This window comes from Geotrypetes seraphini, chromosome 7 (genome assembly GCF_902459505.1).
Source record: "Geotrypetes seraphini chromosome 7, aGeoSer1.1, whole genome shotgun sequence".
NCBI lineage: Eukaryota > Metazoa > Chordata > Amphibia > Gymnophiona > Dermophiidae > Geotrypetes > Geotrypetes seraphini.
In genome coordinates, this window is record NC_047090.1 from 105,351,715 (window position 1) to 105,372,988 (window position 21,274).

A 21,274-nucleotide genomic window follows, 5' to 3' on the forward strand; every position below is an offset into this window, starting at 1 on the left:
TGGAGGCAGCCTTAGTCCCATATATTGTGGGCTGTCAGACAGTCTTGTAGTATCAACCCAGCTTGAGTATACACAAGGAGATACAGCCCGCTAGCCAAGTGGACATGATTCTTTTGGATATATTTCCTGGCCTATTAGGATCAAAGGCAACAAAGAGCTGAAAGAACCCTTTATGAGGCCATCTGCAGAAGAAATCCACTCCAGATTTTTTCTGTGTCCCTCCTACTTCACTGTGAGCTCTACTGCCACTTGCAGTTAGTACCCAAACATGCAGGAGCTCCGTCTAATTATGTGAAGTAAGAACAAAAAAATGGGACATTCCCAAACAAATTAACTGGTCTGCTTGAACATAAGAACACTTGAGCACTCAATGAACTAGCAACAGCCAAAAAAAACATCAAAGGTGCTCAGGAAGTACCCCTGTAGATGCTAAAACATATTATTCAGTATTCTTCGGGGACCAAAGGACTGACTGGCATACAAGAAGCAACTTGGAGAAGGATAAACAGAATGAGACAGTAGGCAAGCGCAGGAAGGACAGGACGGGAGTATAGAATGACACACCTATCTACTGGTAAAGATATTATCAAGGTAAGGATATAATCTCTTTTTCCAGTGCAATAGGTGTGACATTCTAGATATGCAGGATGTACAAAAGAAGCCTAGGAATCTAGGGTGGGCTGACTGTACCGGCCCAAAACATAAAGGAGCTAAAGGCAGAATCCTCATGTGACACAACGTCTACCCTGTAAAACTTTGCAAAATTATGTAGCGTACCAAATCGCCACTCTACAAATCTCTGGAGAGACTGCTCTAGCTTTGGCCCACGACAAAGCTGAACTTCTGGTTGAATGCATCTTAACAGAAACAGGGAACTGTTTCCTAAGACAATGTTGGCTGACAAAATGGCCTTACGAAACCATCTGAAGATTGTGGCCTTGGAAGCAAGCACACCTTCGATAGGCTGTGGGATCTCTGAGAGAAAAAGAAATAATGGTAACTGAAGATGGGCAGACTAGATGGGCCAGTGGCATACCAAGGGGGGGGGCGGTCCGCCCCGGGTGAACGCCTTAGGGGGAGGGTGCACAGCCGGCCAGGTCTGGGTCGTCCGGTGCCGGTCAGCGCAGGGCCGGCAAGATCGCATTGGGGCCATCGGCAGCATCTGGGCTGCAATGGCATTGAGCAGCATTGGCGGCCCCTCCGCGATGCAATTCATGATCAGCAACGCGCCCCCCCCCCCCCGCGATGACATTTAAGATCGGCAACAGGCCTCCTTCTACCCCCGGCATCAACAGAACTTCAGATCGGCAACGCGGTGCCCAGTCAAAAGCTTCCCTCTGACTGAACTGCCTGGGCGGAAACAGGAAGCTGAATCAGAGGGAAGCTTTGGACTGAGCACCGCGTTGCTAATCTGAAGTTCTGTTGATGCCGGAGGTAGAAGGAGGCCCATTGCCGATCTTAAGTGTCATCACGGGGGCGGGGCGGGGGGCGTTGCCGATCTTGTTGCTAAAATCGGAAAGGTGAGAGGAAGGGAGAGAGATGGGCCTCTGATGGATGGAGAGATTGAGAGAAGGGGCAGATGATGGAAGTGGGGAGAAGGGGCAGATGATGGAAGTGGGGAGAGAGAAGAGGGCAGATGATGGAAGTGGGGAGAGAGAAGAGGGCAGATGATGGAAGTGGGGAGAAGGGGCAGATGATGGAAGTGGGGAGAGAGAAGAGGGCAGATGATGGAAGTGGGGAGAAGGGGCAGATGATGGAAGTGGGGAGAAGGGGCAGATGATGGAAGTGGGGAGAAGGGGCAGATGATGGAAGTGGGGAGAGAGAAGAGGGCAGATGATGGAAGTGGGGAGAAGGGGCAGATGATGGAAGTGGGGAGAAGGGAGAGCAAATGCTGAATGGAAGTGGAGAAAGAGAACACATATTGGATGGAAGGAGGGATAAAGAAAAAGGACATATGCTGGGGAAAGAAGATAGAGTTAGTGAGATAGTGGAGGGGTGAAGGAAAGGGGTGGCATGCTGTGGGTAGACAGTGAAAAGAGGGAAACTGAGGACTGCATAGGGAGAAAGAATTTAATTTAGACGGAGGCAGAAAATAAAGAAGGAAGACCAGAAAAGGAAAGAGAAGAGAGAGAGAGGAGAGAGAAATGCCAGAGAACGGGGAAGGAGACAGAGAATTCAGATCTGAGTGAAAGAAATGAGAAGAGAGAAATGCTAAAAACCACAGGGGGGAGGGAAAGAGAGATGAAAGGAGAAAGATGCCAAACCATGAGGGAACAGAGGGAAGATGATGGATGCCAGACCAAAGGGGGGAGTCTAGAGGAGAGATGCCAGGGGAAGACAGACAGTTTCTGGAAGGGGCAGACAGTGGATGGAACGGGCAGATGCTGGATTGAAGAGACAGGGCAGACGCTGGAAGGAAAAGAGTGAAAAGAAGATAAAAGCAGAAACCAGAGACAACAAAAGGTATTGTCATTAGAATATATCAGATTTGAAATATATATCCTGCTAGAGACATAACTGGGGACTGCAAAGCCCAGGCAGTGCTTTAGCTAGATGGAAGGGGTAGAGAAAGAGGGCACATGATGGAAGGAGGAGATAAATAAAAGGAGGGCACATGATGGGGGAAAAGGATTGAGTTAGGGAAATACTGGAGGGGGTGAGGGAAAGAGGTGGTAAGCTGTAGGTACACAGTAAAAAAAGGAAATTGATGAGAAGGTAGTAAGAGCATAATCTAGATGGATGCAGAAAATAAATTGAAAAGGAAAATGAGGGAAGAAAGGGATTGCAGAAGAGAGGTGTGGGAGAGGGAAGGAGAGGAGAGAGATGCCAGACTAATGGGGTGAAAGGAGAGATGGAAAGGAGAGGCATACAGTTTCTGGAAGGGGCATAGAAGGAGAGAAGATGCCATATAGGGGCAGAGAGACGGTAGACAGTGGATGGAAGGAAGAGAGTAACAAGAAGATGAGGAAAGCAGAAACCAGAGAAGACAAAGGTAGAACAAAAATTTTCTATTTATTTATTGCTTTAGGAGACATGTGTCACTGTTTCTGTGGTGTTGCATTGTATGCAGAGTCCAGCTTCTTGCTGGTTCAATTTAACCTTTGTCTATGTATTTCTATTTTATCCCCCCTTTTACAAAACTGTGGAGCATTCTTTTAGCGCCAGCCATGGTGGTAGCAGCTCTGATGCTCAGAATTCTATGAGCGTCGGAGCTGTTACCACCGTGGCTAAAATCCACACTATAGTTTTGTAAAAGGGGGAGGGGGTTAGTTTGTGATGACATATTCCATACTAGGCGAAGGTGTTTTCTGTGTTCTGTGTGTTTGAAAGACATGGTTTTCTGTTAGGATTGACAGTATAGAATTGATCTGTACTAGTCTGGCTTGTTTAGTTTTACAATGGGTGTATTGATGTTGTACTGCTCACTGCAGTATGTAAGATGCTGCCTTTTCCTAGGTACTCATGTGTGACGTGTGGCTTGTTACTAAAAATCATGTTTTTCGTACAGATGGGGAAAGTCAAAAAATGATGGGCCCCGGGTGTCACACATTCTAGGTATGCCACTGAGATGGGCCATTTGGCCTTCATCTGCCATCATGTTTCTATGTAATGTAATGTAATGTAATGTAATGAACGAGTCAACACAAACAGATGGTCAGAGAGCCAAAACTCATTGGTGACCTCTAGATAGAGAAGAAGCACTCTTCTCATGTCTAACAAACAAAATGTGGTCCTGTTTCTTAGAACCTATAGGTTAGAACACAGGCATATGGACCTCCTGATTAATATGAAATACAGACACCACATTCAGCAGAAAGGAGGGATCAGTGCGCAGGGATATTCCAGTCTCTGAAATTCTACTACTACTATTAATTATTTCTATAGCACTACCAGACGCATGCAATGCTGTAAAGAGTCACAGTTAATCAGCTGGCTGGGTTGGAGGGCAGATGAGTAAGGTTAAGGATTGAAAGCTATATCAAAAAGATGGGTTTTCAGTCTGCTTTTAAACAAGAGAAGGGGCATGACAGACAAACTCAGGTAATTTATTCCAGGCATAGGGGGCAACTAGATGAAAGGAAAGAAGTCTGGAATTGGCAATGGAGGAAAAGGGTAACGTTAAGAGTGACTTATCTGAGGAACAGAGTTCTCTGGGAGGTGGATAAGGAGAGAGAAGCGAGGAGAGATATTGAGGGGCAGCAGAATGAATATACTTGTAGGTCAGCAATAAGATCTTGAACTGAATGCGATGGTAGATAGGGAGCCAGTGAAGTGACTAAGAAGAGGGGTGACATGAGCGTAGACTCTTGACAAGAAAGAGCCTGGCTTTCCAAAACTCACCTCATTGATGTCACCGCTACTAGAAAAACTGCCTTAAGTGTCAAGTCCATGAGGGACGCTTATTCCAAAGACTTGAATGGAACCTTGGCAAAGCCTTTGAGAACAACATTGAAGTCCCACGATGGGAATGGTTGTTTGATCAGTGGTCTAATGCAGAGAGCACCTTTCAGAAATCTGGTGATGTCTGGCTGAGATGCTAGCATAGGTCTACGGTCCCGCACTCTGAAACAAGAGAGCCCAGTGACTTGGACCCGAAGCAAAGCCAAGGTGATGACCTTATCAAGGCCAGCTTGGAAAAAAGCCAACATAAGAATTGCCATACTGGACCGAAGGTCCATCAAGCCCAGTGTCCTGTTTCCAATAGTGGCCAACCCGGGTCCGAAGTACCTAGCTAGATCCCAAGTAGTTAAAACTGATTTTTATGCTGCTTATCCTAGAAATAAGCAGTGGATTTCCCCAAGCCATCTCTATAATGGCCTTCTCTTTTAGGAAATGATCCAAGCCTTTTTTAAACATCATGAAGCTAACTGATTTCACCACATTCTCTGGCAACGAATTCCAGAGTTTAATTACCAACCCCCTCTTCTACGAAACCATGCTAGCGGTTTTTAGCGCAGAGAGCTGCGCTGAATGGCCCGCGCTGCTCCTGATGCTCACTGAGTTCCTATAAGCGTCGGGAGCAATGTGGGCCATTCAGCGCGGCTCCCCGCACTAGAAACTACTAGAGCAGTTTCGTAGAAGAGGGGGTAAGTTTTTAAGTTTTATTTAAAATTTGATTTACCACTTAAAAAGTTGTCTAAGTGGTGTACAGAGTCATAAACAGATACAATCTTGGGGAGACATAATTAGACATATTGAAACATGAGGGATAGGGGAGAAATACAATTTACAATAGGAGAGAAGAACAATAAAGGTCAATACAGTAGAAAGGGAGTATGCTCTTCCTTCTTTCTGAGGTCTGAGGATTACTTATCGTAAGCATCCTTAAATAGGAAGATCTTTAGATTTACTTTAAATTTGTCCATAGGTGTTTCTTCCCGAAGGTGTGGGGGTAGAGTTCCACAGTGTAGGGGCTGTAACAGTGAAAATCTTTCTAGTGGTGTCATAGAAAAGATGGAGTAGAGAAGGGATATTAAGGACATGTTGGCTACTGGATCGGAGTGTTCTAGATGGACAGTGTGAGATGAGTAGTCTGTCTATAAATCCTGAGGTGTGTGTTAGCTAGCAGCTCAAAACGCAATTATTCCACAGATTTAACTCTTAATGCATCCTTCTACTTCTTCTTTTGACTACCTCTCCTCTTTTCTACTGTTTCCCTTCCACTTATGGCCTGTAACCACTTCCTATTCCTCTTCTTATATTGTACGCCCTAACGATCTCAGTGTTTGTATTTTTTGATTAAATGCTGTGACCCACCTAGAACTCCCTGGGTATGTCGGTATACAAAAATAAAATTACAGTGGAACCTTGGTTTACGAGCATAATTTGTTCCAGAAGCATGCTCGTAAACCAAAATACTCATATATCAAAGTGAGTTTCCCCATAGGAAATAATGGAAACTCACTTTGATACGTTCCCACCCCCACCCCCCGAGCCAACGGCGCTGCTCCACCCCCCCCTCGCGCGTGAACCGGCACCCCCAATTCGAACAACTTGAACTTACCCCCCCCCCCCCATCTGGCACTGGCATTAAGTCCACCAGATGTGCCGGTGCCACTAGAAGATCTTCTAGCGCAGGGGTGTCCAATGTCAGTCCTCGAGGGCCGCAATCCAGTCGGGTTTTCAGGATTTCCCCAATGAATATGCATGAGATCTATTAGCATACAATGAAAGCAGTGCATGCAAATAGACCTCATGTATATTCATTGGGGAAATCCTGAAAATCCGACTGGACTGCGGCCCTCGAGGACCGACATTGGACACCCCTGTTCTAGCGGCACCGGCACATCCTGTGGGTTGCGTGCCGGTGCCAGACGGGGGGATAAGTTCAAGTTGTTCGGGCGGGGGGTGCGGGTTCGAGCGGGGGGCCTTTGCAAGCGGGGTGAGCGATGCCGGTTATCGGGGAGGGGGTGCTCGCAAATAGAGTCAACACTCGGTTTGCGAGATAAGTTTTGCGAGAATGTTTTGCTCGTCTTGCAAAACACTCGCACACCGGGTTACTCGCAAACCGAGATTTGACTGCATTATTATTATGAGTTTAGCCTTGAAGGTAAGCAATAGGATTTTGTATGTGATTCTATGTGTGATTGGTAACCAGTGGGATTTTATTATAAATGGAGTAACATGATCAATCTTTTTTGCATTGTAGATTAATTTGACTGTTGTGTTTTGGATAATTTGTAACCATTTAAGTTCTTTTTGATATAGGGAATTGCAGTAATCAATTTGCAAAATCACAAGGGAATTTTAAGAGATGAGGGTTCTAGTAGACTACTGTCTGATCTGATCATTCTTAATTTGTAAAAGCTTTTTCTTACCACTGAGCTTATCTGTTGATGGAAAGTTAATTCATCATCAATAACTCTAAGGATCTTAACAGAGTTAGAGATATGAAGAAGTGTTGATTTAAAATAAATGGGGGAGACTAGGTTTTTATTACTATTCCCTGAGAAGATCGTTCCATTTGATTTGGATGGGTTTAAGAATAGCATGTTTCTTGTGAGCCATTGAGTAATTTTTTCTAGTTTATTGTTGATGTTCTGAATATCTTTGGGGTCATTTGGATCAATTGGGTGTATTAATTGGATATCATCAGCATACTGTATACTGTGAAACCATTTGATTGAGCAATTGTAAGTAGTGGAAAGGTAAAAATATTAAAGAGAAGGGGAGATCCTTGTGGTATGCCATAATCTAGCTTGAAGTATTCAGATGAGGTTTGATTAGTATGCACTTTTGAATTTCAATTAGAGAAGAAGGATGTAAACCATTCTAGGGCAGTGTCAGTTACTACCATGGATGTTAGTCTATTGAGCAATAGTTAGTGGTCAATGGTGTCAAAGTTTGTATGTGCTTGTATAAATTTTCAAAATATAAATAAAGAATTATAAAAAAAAATAACAACAACCCTTAGTACTGGGCTGTTTTCTCTCTTTCTGAAGTGCCCAAGGCTTACAACTGTGCTCATAGGTACGACTGGGGAACTGACTGTCATATGACTGAGTGGGAAAGGCGCAGCGCAGGGTGCCTGTCACAATGTGCAGAGGTCACAGCGAATGTCCTGATGGTCAGGACCTAGACACTGAACACACTAATTACGGGGGTCAGAGCCTGAAATGGTCCGATTACATCGAGTAAATTTCTTGAAACTGCTTGGCACCCTCTTTGACATGGAGGGAAAAATGGCTAAAGTTAAGTCACCAAAAGTTTTGATGGCCCAAGGAACTCGTGAAAAGTAAACTGAAAACAGTCAACGCTCCCTGGGTCAAAAAAGAGTCTCAAAGTGGCCCGAAGGCAAAAAATATTTTAAAAATGAAGAAAATGTATCCATATTCAATGGAATAACTAAAAAAATGAGAAAAGTGAAGAATTATGAAGAGAAGTACAATAAAAAAACAACTGGAATGGCACAGAAAAAGATATACACATTTGACATGCTAAGGAGAAACCAAAGACACAGCTTCTCAGCTCTGTGGAAAACTAAAAACTGATGGTCCCATGAGCGACGTCAGAGAGGAAGGCACTGGCACACATGCAGTATGAGCACTGCCTAAAGATTTAAAGTGACAATGCACTTGGCAGTGCCCTTATCTGGTTCCATGAATGACGTTACTCACATGTGAGAATATTATGCTTGCTTGTCCTTGGATAACTAAATAGTTATTTCACAATAACAGCTCAACATTAAAACACTAGTCAGCTAACACATTGGCAAAGGCATTTTATAACTTTTCCTCCATCCAGAGCATAGGCATGAAAGTAAGACTTAAAATACTAATATACCTGGCCTTGAACAGCATCATCACTGGCTTCTTGCTCAGAAGAAAAGCTTTCATACTCTTCCTCAGAATAATTATCTGCAAAATCAGCAAACAAGGTCAAAAGTTTTAAGACTCCTCCTCAGTTTTTCAGACAAGTAGCTTAATAATGCTAGACAGTACTTGGTTTGAGTTGCAACAGGAGAAGCAGCTAGCAGTGATTTATGATATTATGATGATATTAATTATAACTTTATATTATTAAAAAGCTATAATTATTATATAGCTATTATATTATTATGATACTAGTGTTTAAGCCCGTTACATTAACAGGTGCTAGAGTCTATGTCTGTGTGTCTGGGGTTTTTTTTTCTTTGTCTCTCTCTTCTTGCATACTGCCTGTCTTTTCTGTCATTTTTTTCTGTCTGTGTCTCTTCCTATGTCCTTAGTGCCCTCAGTACCTCCTTCCTATGTCCTTAGTGCCCCTAGTGCCTCCTTCCCATGTCCTTAGTACCTCCTTCCTGTGTCCATAATGCACCCAGTGCCTCCTTCCCGTGTCCTTAGTGCCCCAGTGCCTCCTTCCCATGTCCTTAGTGCCCCAGTGTCTCCTTCCCATGTCCTTAGTGCCCCAGTGCCTCCACTCTGTGTCCTAGTGCCCAGTGCCTACGTACTGTGTCCTTAGTGCCCCAGTGCCAGCGTACTGTGTCCTTAGTGCCCCAGTGCCAGCGTACTGTGTCCTTAGTGCCCCCAGTGCCTCCTTCCTATGTCCTTAGTGCCCCCAGTGCCTCCTTCCCGTGTCCTTAGTGCCCCCAGTGCCTCTGTCCTGCTTAGTGCCCTCAGTGCATCCTATGTCCTTAGTGCCCCAGTGCCTCCTTCCTAAGTCCCCATCATTATCTTCCAGACTTTGTCACACCCCCACCCCCCGATGCCAGGCTGCCTGCCTGCCTCCCATGCTCCTGAGCAGCATGTTTCCATTTAAACCCCACCCCTACCCCCGATGCCAGCCTGCCTGCCTGCCTCCCATCCCCCTGAGCAGCATGTTTCCATTTAAACCCCCCCACCCCCGATGCCAGCCTGCCTGCCTGCCTCCCATCCCCCTGAGCAGCATGTTTCCATTTAACCCCCCCCCACTCCCTGATGCCAGCATGCCTGCCTCCTTCCCATCCCCCTGAGCAGCATGTTTCCATTTAAACCCCCCCCCCCCCCATTACCGACCATATCTGGCACACCCGAAACCCGTTAGTGCGTGTACTGGCCATTAATCAACCAGCCCCACACACAAAATCCCCTTCTTTTTTTTCAATTGTTATCCATTTTTGTAAGCCTAGCCCTCTGAAAATAAATTAATCTATTTCTGCTCCTCTAACACTGCAGGAATATGGGAGTTACTTTTTTAGGGGAGGGAGACCCGTTTATTTATTTTTGAGTCGTCAGTTTTACTCCAGTGCAAAAGCCATGCCAGTTTAGCTCAGTGAGAATATGGGGAGGTTTATTTGTAAATCTAGTAGTTTTTGCGTCGGAACCCAATTGCTGGGGAATTTCATTAAGCGAGGCCTTTGCTGACAGTAGGCGCATCACACAATCCTTTGCTGTTTCCTTTATCAACGGATCAAAAATCAAAGAAAGTTGTCTTTAGTTATGACTCATAAAGTGAATCACCAAAACATTCCAAAAATGATTTCAGACGATTTAACTTGTATTTATTGCTCTTATTGAAAAAAAAAAATTCAAATAGTAACTCACCCAGCAGCAGTCTGTTGACCCTCCCAGCCGATCCTCCCACCACTAGACGGTCGACAAACCTCCCGGCTCCAGCAGCGTCCGAGGCACAGTAAACACACTGCTTCGCGGCCTTCTACTGCCCTAATTTCCTCTGCCGCGTCTCTGATGATGTCATCAGGGACATGGCAGAGGAAATCAGGCCAGTAGAAGGACGCGAAGCAGTGTGTTTATTGTGCCTTGGACGCTGCTGGAGCCGGGAGATTTGTGTTCGTCTCACGGTGGGAGGTTCGGTTGGGAGGGTCAATAGGGGTTTCGGGTGTGCCGGGTAGGGTCAGCGCCGGGGGGGGGGGGTGAGTTGCGGCGTGTTACCTGCCGCCGGTCGTTAGAATAGAAGAACAATGCACGCATGCGTACTCTTACCTGCCACAGCCCGACAGATCAGGGATCAGGGAACATGGCGGTAAGAGTGCGCATGCGCGCTTAGCATTTTATTATAGTAGATTAATTATAGCTTTGCACCCCAACTAGATGCTCCACAATTAAATACATCATGAAGTTATTTTTAAAAAATAAGTAAAAAAATTATTGGGACAAAAAATATTAATGTTTCCTGATGTCTCCAAAGATATTCGGAGAAGAAGGAGAGAATTTTTGTTGATGAGACCAGCAGTAACGTCTATTGGTGGAGTCTTTTTCCTACGTTATCCGTGCAAATGCATAATTAGATATAAATCCTATAAATATGTTTTCTTTGATCCATCCCAGCTGACTGGATTTTTGTCTCTAAAACGCCTTGATAAAGAATCAGTATAACAATCTCTAAATGTAGAATTAATCTCCTACCATTAAAGGCTGTCCTTTTTTCCTTTTGATGTTTCCTGATTATTAGGTTTAGTCACTTATTGAATCTTGGAATCTCTGTAACTGAGGAGTTGAGAATGATAGAAAATTGTTTGATATTTCCTGAAATTTGATTTAGTGTTTTCCTTAGATTAGAGATTTTATTTCTGTCAATCTTTCTGTTCAAAATGATTATGCTTGGAAATGTATTTGAAAATTAAATAAAGAATTAAAATAAAATAAATCACTTCTGGGGTTAACAGCCTGGAAGCATGTATTTTTTTTCCATCATGTATGCTGGTTTATTTTGTAAATAGCACTCATAGAAATGTTTTACTATGTGCTGAATCACTCTGATACTACTGGGAACAATGATGAAAACATAAAACAAAACCAAATGAACCCACTGTAGAATTATCAAACTGTAGGCTCCTTTTATCAAGCCGCGCTAGCGGGGTTAGCGCGCGTGACTTTTAATCACGCACTAACCTCCGCGCTAGCCAAAATACTACCGCATGCTCGAGGCAGGCGTTAGCGGATAGCACAGCCGGCGGTTTAACGCGTGCTATTAACAAGTTAAATAGTTAGCGCGGCTTGATAAAAGGAACCCTATGTGCTGAAACAACAAAAATATTTTTTGAGTCATTTTTGGTGGTTTTTGGTGGTTTCAAGTTTTGAAATAATGTATCTCTATAGTGAATCAGAAATATTCATGATACAAGTTTAAATGTTCTGTTGAATAGCCTATTAGGTGTAGGAATAATATTCAAACTGGTACAGTTAATGTTTAATATTGTTAATGTTTGAAACTAAAAATAAGCAAGTGGTTTATGCTTAATTTCAGGAATTGTATTTATTATATTTTCTTTTAATATATCTTACCTATTAATCACAATTAATTACTACTGCACAATACAATTAATCACAATTATAATTTTAATCTTCTTGCAGCCCTATTAAATAGTGGTTTGTTTTCAGTGGTTGATTACAAGGTTGGGAGGAGGGAATAGGGTGGGGTGAGTGGTAAAGTAAACACAAAATTTTCAAGGCATCCTACACTAGCTTTGTTTGTTGCTTTGTTGTTTAAAATATTCTGTTTATACATGGTTTTGAATTGTATCACTTTAACATATACTTTGAATTATCAATGTGCTATAAAGCACAGTTACTTACCGTAACAGGTGTTATCCAGGGACAGCAGGCAGCTATGTGGATGACGTCATCCACAGAGACGGATGCGGACAGCCTCGCAAGCAGACTTGCTTGAAGAAACTCGGAGGTTTCAAGTCTGCCGCACCGCGCATGCGTGAGTGCCTTCCCACCCAGCACAGGGTGTGTCTCCTCATTTCAGATAGCTAGCAGAGAAGCCAACCAGGGGAGGTGGGTGGGTTGTGAGAATAGCTACCTGCTGTCCCTGGATAACACCTATTATGGTAAGTAACTGTGCTTTATCCCAGGACAAGCAGGCAGCCTATTCTCACATGTGAGTGACCTCCAAGCTAACCAGAATGGGATTGTGGGAGCGTAATCTCTCTGGCCAAAATGGCCATCCCGTCTGGAGAAAAATCCAGACAACAATGAGAGGTAAAAGTATGAACCAAGGACCAGATGGCAGCTTTGCAAATTTCCTCAATAGGAGTGGATCTGAGGAAAGCTATTGAAGCCGCCATAGCTCTGACTTTGTGGGCTGTGATTCGACTCTGTAGATGCAGTCCAGCCTGAGCATAGCAGAAAAAGATACAAGCAGCCATCCAGTTGGAGATGATACACTAGAAATTGGATGTCCCAACTTGTTTGGATCGAAGGAGACAAAAAGTTGAGGAGCAGATCTGTGTGGTTTGGTACATTCCAAGTAGAAGGCCAAAGCACGTTTACAGTCCAGAGTATGAAGAGCTGATTCTCCAGGATGAGAATGAGGCCTTGGAAAGAACACTGGAAGTACAATGAATTGATTGAGATGAAATTTTGAAACCACTTTAGGTAAGAATTTAGGATGAGTACGGAGGACCACCTTGTCATGATGGAAAATTGTGAAAGGTGGATCAGCAACTAAAGCTTGAAGCTCACTGACTCTTCCAGCAGATGTGAGGGCAATGAGAAACACCACTTTCCAAGTGAGATACTTCAGATGAGCCATAGACATTGGTTCAAATGGAGGCTTCATCAATTGAGCAAGAACAACTTTGAGATCCCAAACCGCTGGAGGCAGTTTGAGAGGAGGTTTGACATTGAAAAGTCCTTTCATAAATTTGGAAACCACCGGAAGAGCAGAGAGGGGTTTCCCTTCAATAGGCTGATGAAAAGCAGCAATTGCACTGAGATGGACTCGAATGGATGTAGACTTGAGGCCAGAGGTAGACAAGTATAAAAGATAATCCAAGACAGAAGCCAAGGAGGTATCTCGAGGCTCCATGTCATGAGAGATGCACCACATAGAAAATCTAGTCCATTTTTTGGTGGTAGCACTGTCTAGTGGCAGGCTTTCTAGAAGCCTCTGAAATGTCTCTTACAGGTTGAGAAAACTGAAGAGGAGTTATGTTGTGAGGTACCAAGCTGTCAGGTGTAGAGATTGCAGGTTGGGATGAAGTAGAGATCCTTGACTCTGTGTAAGCAGAGATAGAAAAACTGGTAGAAGGTATGACTCCCTGCTGCTGAGTTGAAGTAGAAGGGAGTACCGAAGAGCTATCAGAATCATGGTGGCACGATCGTTCTTCAACTTGACTAGAGTCTTGAGAATGAGAGGGAATGGAGGGAATGCATACAGGAAGAGATTCGTCCATTCCAGTAGAAAAGCATCTGCCTTAAGGCAATGAGGAGAATATATCCTGGAGCAGAGCTGAGGCAGTTTGTGGTTTGGGGAAATGTAAAGAGATCTATCTGAGGAGTTCCCCAGAGAGAAAAAATGTGATGATGAGGTGAGGAATTGAGTGTCCATTCATGAGGTTGCAGAAGATGACTCAATTTGTCCGCCAGACAGTTTTTCGCCCTTTGAATGTTGTGGAGGACTGCCCAGTCCCAAACCTTCAGAGCTTATTGACAAAGGGAAAGAGATCCTGTTCCTTCCTGTATGTTGACATAGTATATGGCGACTTGGTTGTCCATTCGAATGAGGACTACCTGTTCATGGAGTACAAGTTGAAAAGCTTTGAGAGCACTGAAGATCGCTCTGAGTTCCAACAGATTGATATGACACTGACAATCTGTGCTGGACCAATAGTCTTGAGTCCAGAGACTGTTGAGATGAGCCTCCCAAGCGTAGGTCAAGGAATCTGTTGTGAGGACCTTCTGATGAGGGGGCGTCTGAAACAGTAAATCTCTGGAGAGATTGGAAGAGAGCATCCACCAGCGGAGAGACTGTCTCAAGGAAGGCGTGACTGTAATGTGTCGAGAGATTAAATAAGAACATAAGAAACGCCATCTTCGTATCAGACCTTCGGTCCATCAAGTCCGGCGATCCGCACACGCGGAGGCCCTGCCAGGTGTAGACCTAGTGTATTTTTAGTCACCCATATCTCTTCTCTATGCCTCTCGTAAGGAGATGTGCATCTAGTTTGCTTTTAAATCCTAGGACGGTCGATTCCGCAATAACCTCCTCTGGGAGAGCATTCCAGGTGTCGATCACTCTCTGCATGAAGCAGAACTTCCTGATATTTGTCCTGGACTTGACCGCCCTTATCTTCAATCTGTGTCCTCTTTTCCGTGTCAAATTGGACAATGTAAATATTTTTTTTTTCTGCTCTATTTTGTCAATTCCTTTCAGTATTTTGAAGGTCTTGATCATATCCCCTCGCAGTCTCCTTTACTCAAGGGAGAACAATCTCAGTCTCTTAAGTCGTTCCTCATATTCCAGTTTCTCTATGCCTTTTACTAGCTTCGTTGCTCGTCTCTGCACCCTCTCTAGCAGTTTTATATCCTTCTTTAGGTTGGGAGACCAATGTTGGACGCAGTATTCCAAGTGTGGTCTGACCATTGCTCTATAGAGCAGCATTATAACCTTCTCCGATCTACTCGTGATTCTCTTCTTTATCATGCCTAACATTCTATTTGCTTTCTTTGCTGCCGCTGCGTATTTTGCTGACGGTTTCAGGGTCTTAACTATCAGTACACCCGGGTCCTTTTCTTTTCACTCTTACCCAGAGTTGCACCTGACACTCTATACTCTTGTTCCTTATTCGTTCTGCCTAAATGCATTACTTTGCATTTCTCCACATTAAACATTATCTGCCATTTCTCTACCCATTTCTCTAATTCACACAAGTCGCTCTGGAGTTCCTCGCTATCCTTCTGCAATCTGATTGCCCGGCATAGCTTTGTGTCTTCTGCAAACTTGATTATCTCACTGGATGTTCCTTCTTCTAGGTCATTGCCGAAAATATTAAATAAGATTGGCCCAAGTACCGAGCCCTGGGTACACCATTAGTCACTTTCTCTCAGTCTGAGAAATTCCCATTTATGCTCACTCTCTGCTTTCTGTTCTCCAGCCATTTGCCTATTCATCTTTGTATATCTCCCTCTATTCCATGGCTTTGTAGTTTCCTGAGAAGTCTTTTATGTGGAACCTTGTCAAACGCTTTCTGGAAGTCCAAGTATATTATGTCCACTTGTTCACGGTTTCAAAAAATTGAAGTAAATTCATCAAACATGATTTCCCTTTCCTGAAGCCATGTTGACTGGCTTTCATCAGGTCATGTGTATCCAAGTGTCAGACTATGCTATCTTTAATCAATGCTTCAACCATCTTTCCAGGGATAGATGCAAAGCTCACAGGTCTGTAGTTGCCCGGTTCTCCTCTTGATCCTTTTTTGAAAATTGGCGTGACATTCGCTATCTTCCAGTCGTCCGGTATCTGTCCAGTTCTAATTGACAGGTTGGCAAGTTTTTGCAATAGCTCTCCAATTTCAACCTTCAATTCTTTTAAGACTCTCGGGTGAATTCCATCCGGTCCAGGGGATTTGTCACTTTTAAGTTTGTCGATTTGGTAGTATATCTGATCCAAGTCCACTTCTACGATGATGAGGCTGTCTTCTATTACTCCTTTGAACACTTCTACTGCTTCTGGTATTGTTGCGGTGTCCTCCTTCGTAAAGACGGACGCAAAGAAGGAATTTAGTCTGTCTGCAATTTGTTTGTCTTCCTTGATGTATCCTTTTCTTCCCTGGTCATCCAGTAGTCCCATCGCCTCTTTTGCGGGTTTTTTCCCTTTTAACGTATCTAAAAAAGGGCTTAAAGTTTTTGGCCTCTTGCGCTATTTTCTCCTCATAGTCCTTTTTGGCATCCCCACCGCCTTGTAATATTTCTTCTGATCATCTTTATGTTTGTTCCAAGCTTCGGTTGTTTTCGTGCTTTTCCATTTTTTAAAAGAGTCCTTCTCTTCTGTATAGTTTGTATCCCTGTAGGGTCCACTGAGGAATTCTGAGGTTAAGTCTGTCAAAAGGAGTCACATGAACGATCGAGGCCATGTGACCTAGTAGTACCATCATGTATCTTGCTGAGTGACAGAGCTGAAGAAGAGCATCCAGACGTTGTTGAGGAAGGAATGCTCTAAGTTGGATAGTGTCCAGAACATCTCCGATGAATTGTAGATTCTGAGAGGGCTGAAGCTGGGATTTGGGAAAGTTGATTTTGAATCCCAAGCTTTATAGGAACCACGTAATCCATTGGGTCGCTATAATAAGCCTCTGAGATGTTGAATCTTTGATGAGCCAGTCGTCTAGGTAGGGAAACACCTGAAGACTATGGCTCTGTAGAGCTGCTGCTACCACTACTAGGCACTTGGTGAACACTCCGGGAGATGAAGCCAGGCCATAGGGCAGCACTCTGTATTGGTAATGCAGATACCCCACCCATAATCTGAGGTACTGATGGGAGGCTGGATGAATGGGAATACAAGTATAGGCCTCCTTGAGATCCAGAGAGCATAACCAGTTGTTCTGATCCAGAAGGGGATAAAAGGACACCAGGGACAACATTCAAAATTTTTCTTTGACTAAAAATTTGTTGAAAGCCCTGAGATCCAGGATGGGTCACAGATTGCCCATCTTATTCGGAACAAAGAAGTTAACGGGAGTAAAAACCCCATTTCTGCTATTCCAAAGGAACTGGTTCGACGGCATGGAGACGAAGCAGAGCTTGAGCTTCCTGAAGAAGGGCGGTCTGGGATGGACTGGAAGGATACTCTCTTGGAGGAAACTGAGTGAAATGAAGAGAGTATCCTTCCCTGATGATTGAAAGCACCCAGAGGTCAGATGTAATTGTCTCCCATCGGTGATAAAAATGATGGAGACAACCTTCAATGAGGAGAAGAGAGGACAGAGACAGAACGATGGAGGTTACGCTCTGTTTTAAACAGTCAAAAAGGCTGCGCAGCCTTAGGCGCAGCAGAAGGTTGAGATTTCTGTTGCTTCTGATTCTGCTGTTTCTTAGGAGGTAGACAAGTGTAAGGAGCCGCTCTTGGAGCAAAACTCCTCTGGAAAATTGGAGGAGGTCGTGCAAGCTTGGCAGGAGCTGGCTTAGGTTTTGGTCTGACAATAGAAGCAAAGGATTTTTCATGTTCAGACAATTTCTTGGTAGCTGCCTCTATAGATTCATCGAAGAGGTCATTGCCTGCACAAGGAATATTAGCCAAGCGGTCCTGAAGATTAGGGTCCATGTCAATGATGCGAAGCCAGGCTTGGCTACGCATTGCTACAGAACAAGCAGTCGCCCTGGCGGACAACTCAAAGGCATCATAAGAAGACTGGAGAAGATGTAATCTGAGTTGAGACAGAGTAGCTATGACTTCTTGAAACTCAAAGTGCTTCTGAGTATCTAAATAGCTGAGAAATTTTGGAAGAAGATCAATGAGGAACTTGAAATAAGTGACAAAATGAAAATTATAATTGAGGACTTTGGAGGACATCATGGCATTTTGGTAAAGGCGACGTCCAAACTTGCCCATGGTTTTCTCTTCCCTTCCAGGAGGAACGGTAGCATAAACTCTGGAAGGATGAGATCTCTTCAAAGAGGACTTCATAAGCAGAGACTGATGAGACAACTGCAAATTCTCAAATCCTTTGCAATGTGGAGTTTTATACCTGGAGTCCAACTTGCCTGGAACAGCAGGAATTGCATAAGGCGTCTCCAGGTATCATGTAAAAGTCTGAGACAGAAGCTTATGAAGGGGAAGCTTAAGTGACTCTGCAGGAGGTTGAGGAAGATGCATGACTTCGAGATACTCCTTAGAGTATTTAGAACCAGCATCTAACTGAAGATCCAAGTCAGCAGCCATCTGACGAAGAAAAGAAGAGAAAGATAGCTGATCCGCCAATGCCTTGCCTCGAGAGGGGCTCGAGGACCTCGAGGCAGCCTGGGTCAAAGAAGAAGCTTCGGCAGGAAAATAGGAATCAAAAAAATAAGGAGACTTGGACGAAGCAAGAGAAGCCGCTGAGTCCTCGAGGTCTGGAAGCAAGGACCTCGATCGAGGAGTCGGAGGTCTAGTAGAGCTGTCAGGTGATGATCGAGGCTTAGTCAAAGAAGGACACACCTGAGAAGAAGAGCTATGTCTGCAGATATGCCTCGAGGAAGGTCTCGATCGATGTCGAGAATGGTGCCTGGAAGCAGGTCTCAAGGATCGAGGAGACTTGGCTTCGGAGATGGAAGCAGATGTTGCCACCAAGGAATGGATGGGGCTAGAAGCTGTAGATCGAAGCTCAGGAGGCTTGGTGGAGGAATCTCAATGCACTCCCAAAGACTCTATTCCTTGTATGGAGTGTGAAGATTCCTGTCGAGGCACTTGCAAAGAATCTACTCCTTGCTTCGAGTGCAGAGATGCCAGACCAGACACTTGCAGAGACTCTGCTCCCTGCATAGAGTGTGTAGCTTCAGCCAGAGGCATAGGAAGAGACTCGACCTCGCAGGAGTCTGCAGAATGCCCAGGCTGGTTTAGAGTAGAGAGCTTCGGTCCCATATTAGTAAGGAACTGAATAAATTGCTTCTCTAACATGGTCTGGAAAGAAGCCGGCAAGGATGAATCCGCATCTGAAACCGGACCACCTGCTTTGGCTGGAGGTTCCAAAGTGGCAGTGGAAATGTGCTTCCTCTTAGAAGTCTTAGCAACCTTGATAACCATTGCTGGAACTTTCTGCTGAGCTATCTGACCTGAGGAACCAGGGGAAGAGACAGCTGATGTACTGGAAGCAAGAGCCGCCGCAAACGAGGAAGGCTTGATGATGCTCGAGATCGGAGTCATGGAGCCAGGAAGACCCTTGGCAGAAGGTGGATTCGAGGCCTCCTTCGAAGACGAGGGTGTGACTGAAGAGTCCATCCCAAAAAGCTTCTCCACTAAAATTTGACGATGTTTACGGGCACGAGGTTGAAGAGTAGCACAGCGCTCGCACGACTTCGGTTGATAGCTCGGCCCAAGGCAGTTGAGACAACAATGTGGGTCCGTGAGGGAAATCTTACACTGGCACTGGCTACACTTCTTGAAGCCCATTGCTGACTGGGACATAGGAGGAAAAACAACCGCCGCAAAGTCAAAGCCCCTGGGCTGCGGCCGAGCGGCCTGCCCCTCCAGTCGACCGGAAGAAAATAATTTTTTTTTTTTTTAATTAAACTAGAAATAAAAGAAAACAGTGATTCATGAAGAAAATTAACACAAACCACGGTGAGAGAAGGCACGAAGTAACAAAGTTAAACACAGAGAGTCAAAGACGGACTTCTCGGCTCCGCAGAAAACTGAGAACTGAGGAAACTCGCCCTGCACTGGGCGGGAAGGCACTCCCACATGCGCGGTGCGGTCGACTTGAAACTTCTAAGATTCTACAAGCATGTCTGCTTGCGAGGCTTCCGCATCCAGGCTCCATCGATGATGTCACCCATATGTGAAAATAGGCTGCCTGCTTGTCCTGGGATAAAGAATCTTATTGACAAAACAGAGTAAAAGTGGCCTAGGTAACGAAAGGTTTCTTGATCCATAACAACATTTTGTGGATGATGTTTAAGCTTATTAACATTTATCAATCTCTGGATTTCTGATAAACTAATCAGTTAGTCTAATTGTTCTCATATCCACGTAGATCACAGTACAACTGAACATAGTCAGTATACAATTATCCCAATACTGTCCTCTTTATGTCATCACCCAGAGACTTTAGTTACTGAAAACCAACCATAAAGTTGGGCCTTGGTGTACCACATATGGTTAGCATTATGTAAATTATTCCAAATCCATTACCACTTTCTGCTTTGGATTAAGGAAATCTAACTATTATAGCATGATACCAGAAATAACTGAGGCAATAAAGTTTCCAAATCAACTGTATCAAACGTAAATTACAATACAATGAATATAACTGAAGGGTATATCCTGACCAATAGTCCCTAGGCGTCTTGAAATAGAATGATCTAACTGAACCTTAGATTTTCTATCAACTCTTGTCCTCTTCCCTATGTCTATCCCTCATCATTTAATCAACACAAAAATATAAGTAATTATACAAGCCATGACCTGACCTGTGGATTTGATTTTCTGGCTGGCTTGCATGGCGCTGTCTTCGTGGTCTATTGGTTGACTGGAAAGAGAGAAAATCCAGATCTCTGCGACTTTGGCAGTGGCTTCCTTAATATTACTGAACAAACTCAGAACCTGGCCACCTTCAGTTGGGTGCTGCATTACCTACATTTACAATGGAAAAAACCAAACATGCAAACAAAAAAATAAGAATTTCTTCTACACTATAACAGATAGTTTATTTCATTGTGCTGTAGTCTGAGTACTGTATATCCTTTTGGAAAACCCACCCTCTACTGCAGACTCCAGGAGAGCAATTCATTGACTGCAGCTCTTAAAGCAGGTATGCCACTGCTTGTCATCAATGCAAGCACTAGAAATGCTGTGGGTAGATTATTCAAAAATAATCGAAATAGTAACAAAATAAACCAAAAAATTGTAAAGCAATGTCACTAGCCAGCAGTGGGATTACCACAAAGAGATACATTTAATATCAAATGTGGAGAAAAAGCCTCAAACTGATATGAAGCAGCAATCAACATTGATTTCAAGCTGCCAATTTACTTGTCATAAGCATTAAAAAAAAACTCCACATGCAAAAATGTTTATTTTACACAGGGCCAAAGCTTACCACTGTGCACAAGGTACTAGAAAAAGAAAAGCTTTCACTTAGTCTAAAGCAGGGCTGCCCAAGTCCGGTCCTCGAGATCTACTGGCAGGCCAGGTTTTCAGGATATCCACAATGAATATGCATGAGAGAGATTTGCATACCAATAAGGCAGTGCAGGCAAATCTGTCTCATGCATATTCATTGTGGATATCCTGAAAACCTGGCCTGCCAGTAGATCTCAAGGACCGGACTTGGGCAGCCCTGGTCTAAAGCATGGTGTCTGCTGTTCCTCCACCGATATTTCCTCTGGCAGCATACAGATGAACAGTCAAGTTGTCCCAGTCCAATTGTAGA

The 21,274-nt window shown here is 44.1% G+C and overlaps 1 protein-coding gene across 3 annotated transcripts in view; it reads right to left on the reverse strand.

Moving 5' to 3' along the window:
* PACS2 (phosphofurin acidic cluster sorting protein 2) overlaps positions 1-21,274 on the reverse strand; it is a 474,262-nt gene that overhangs the window by 252,364 nt on the left and 200,624 nt on the right. For all 3 annotated transcript variants that reach the window (XM_033952202.1, XM_033952201.1, XM_033952200.1), the window contains 2 exons: positions 20,313-20,475; positions 8,284-8,357 (listed from right to left, as the gene is read on the reverse strand). In XM_033952202.1, coding sequence (XP_033808093.1) covers positions 8,284-8,357; positions 20,313-20,475 — 237 coding nt within the window. The remainder of the gene's footprint in view (positions 1-8,283; positions 8,358-20,312; positions 20,476-21,274) is intronic.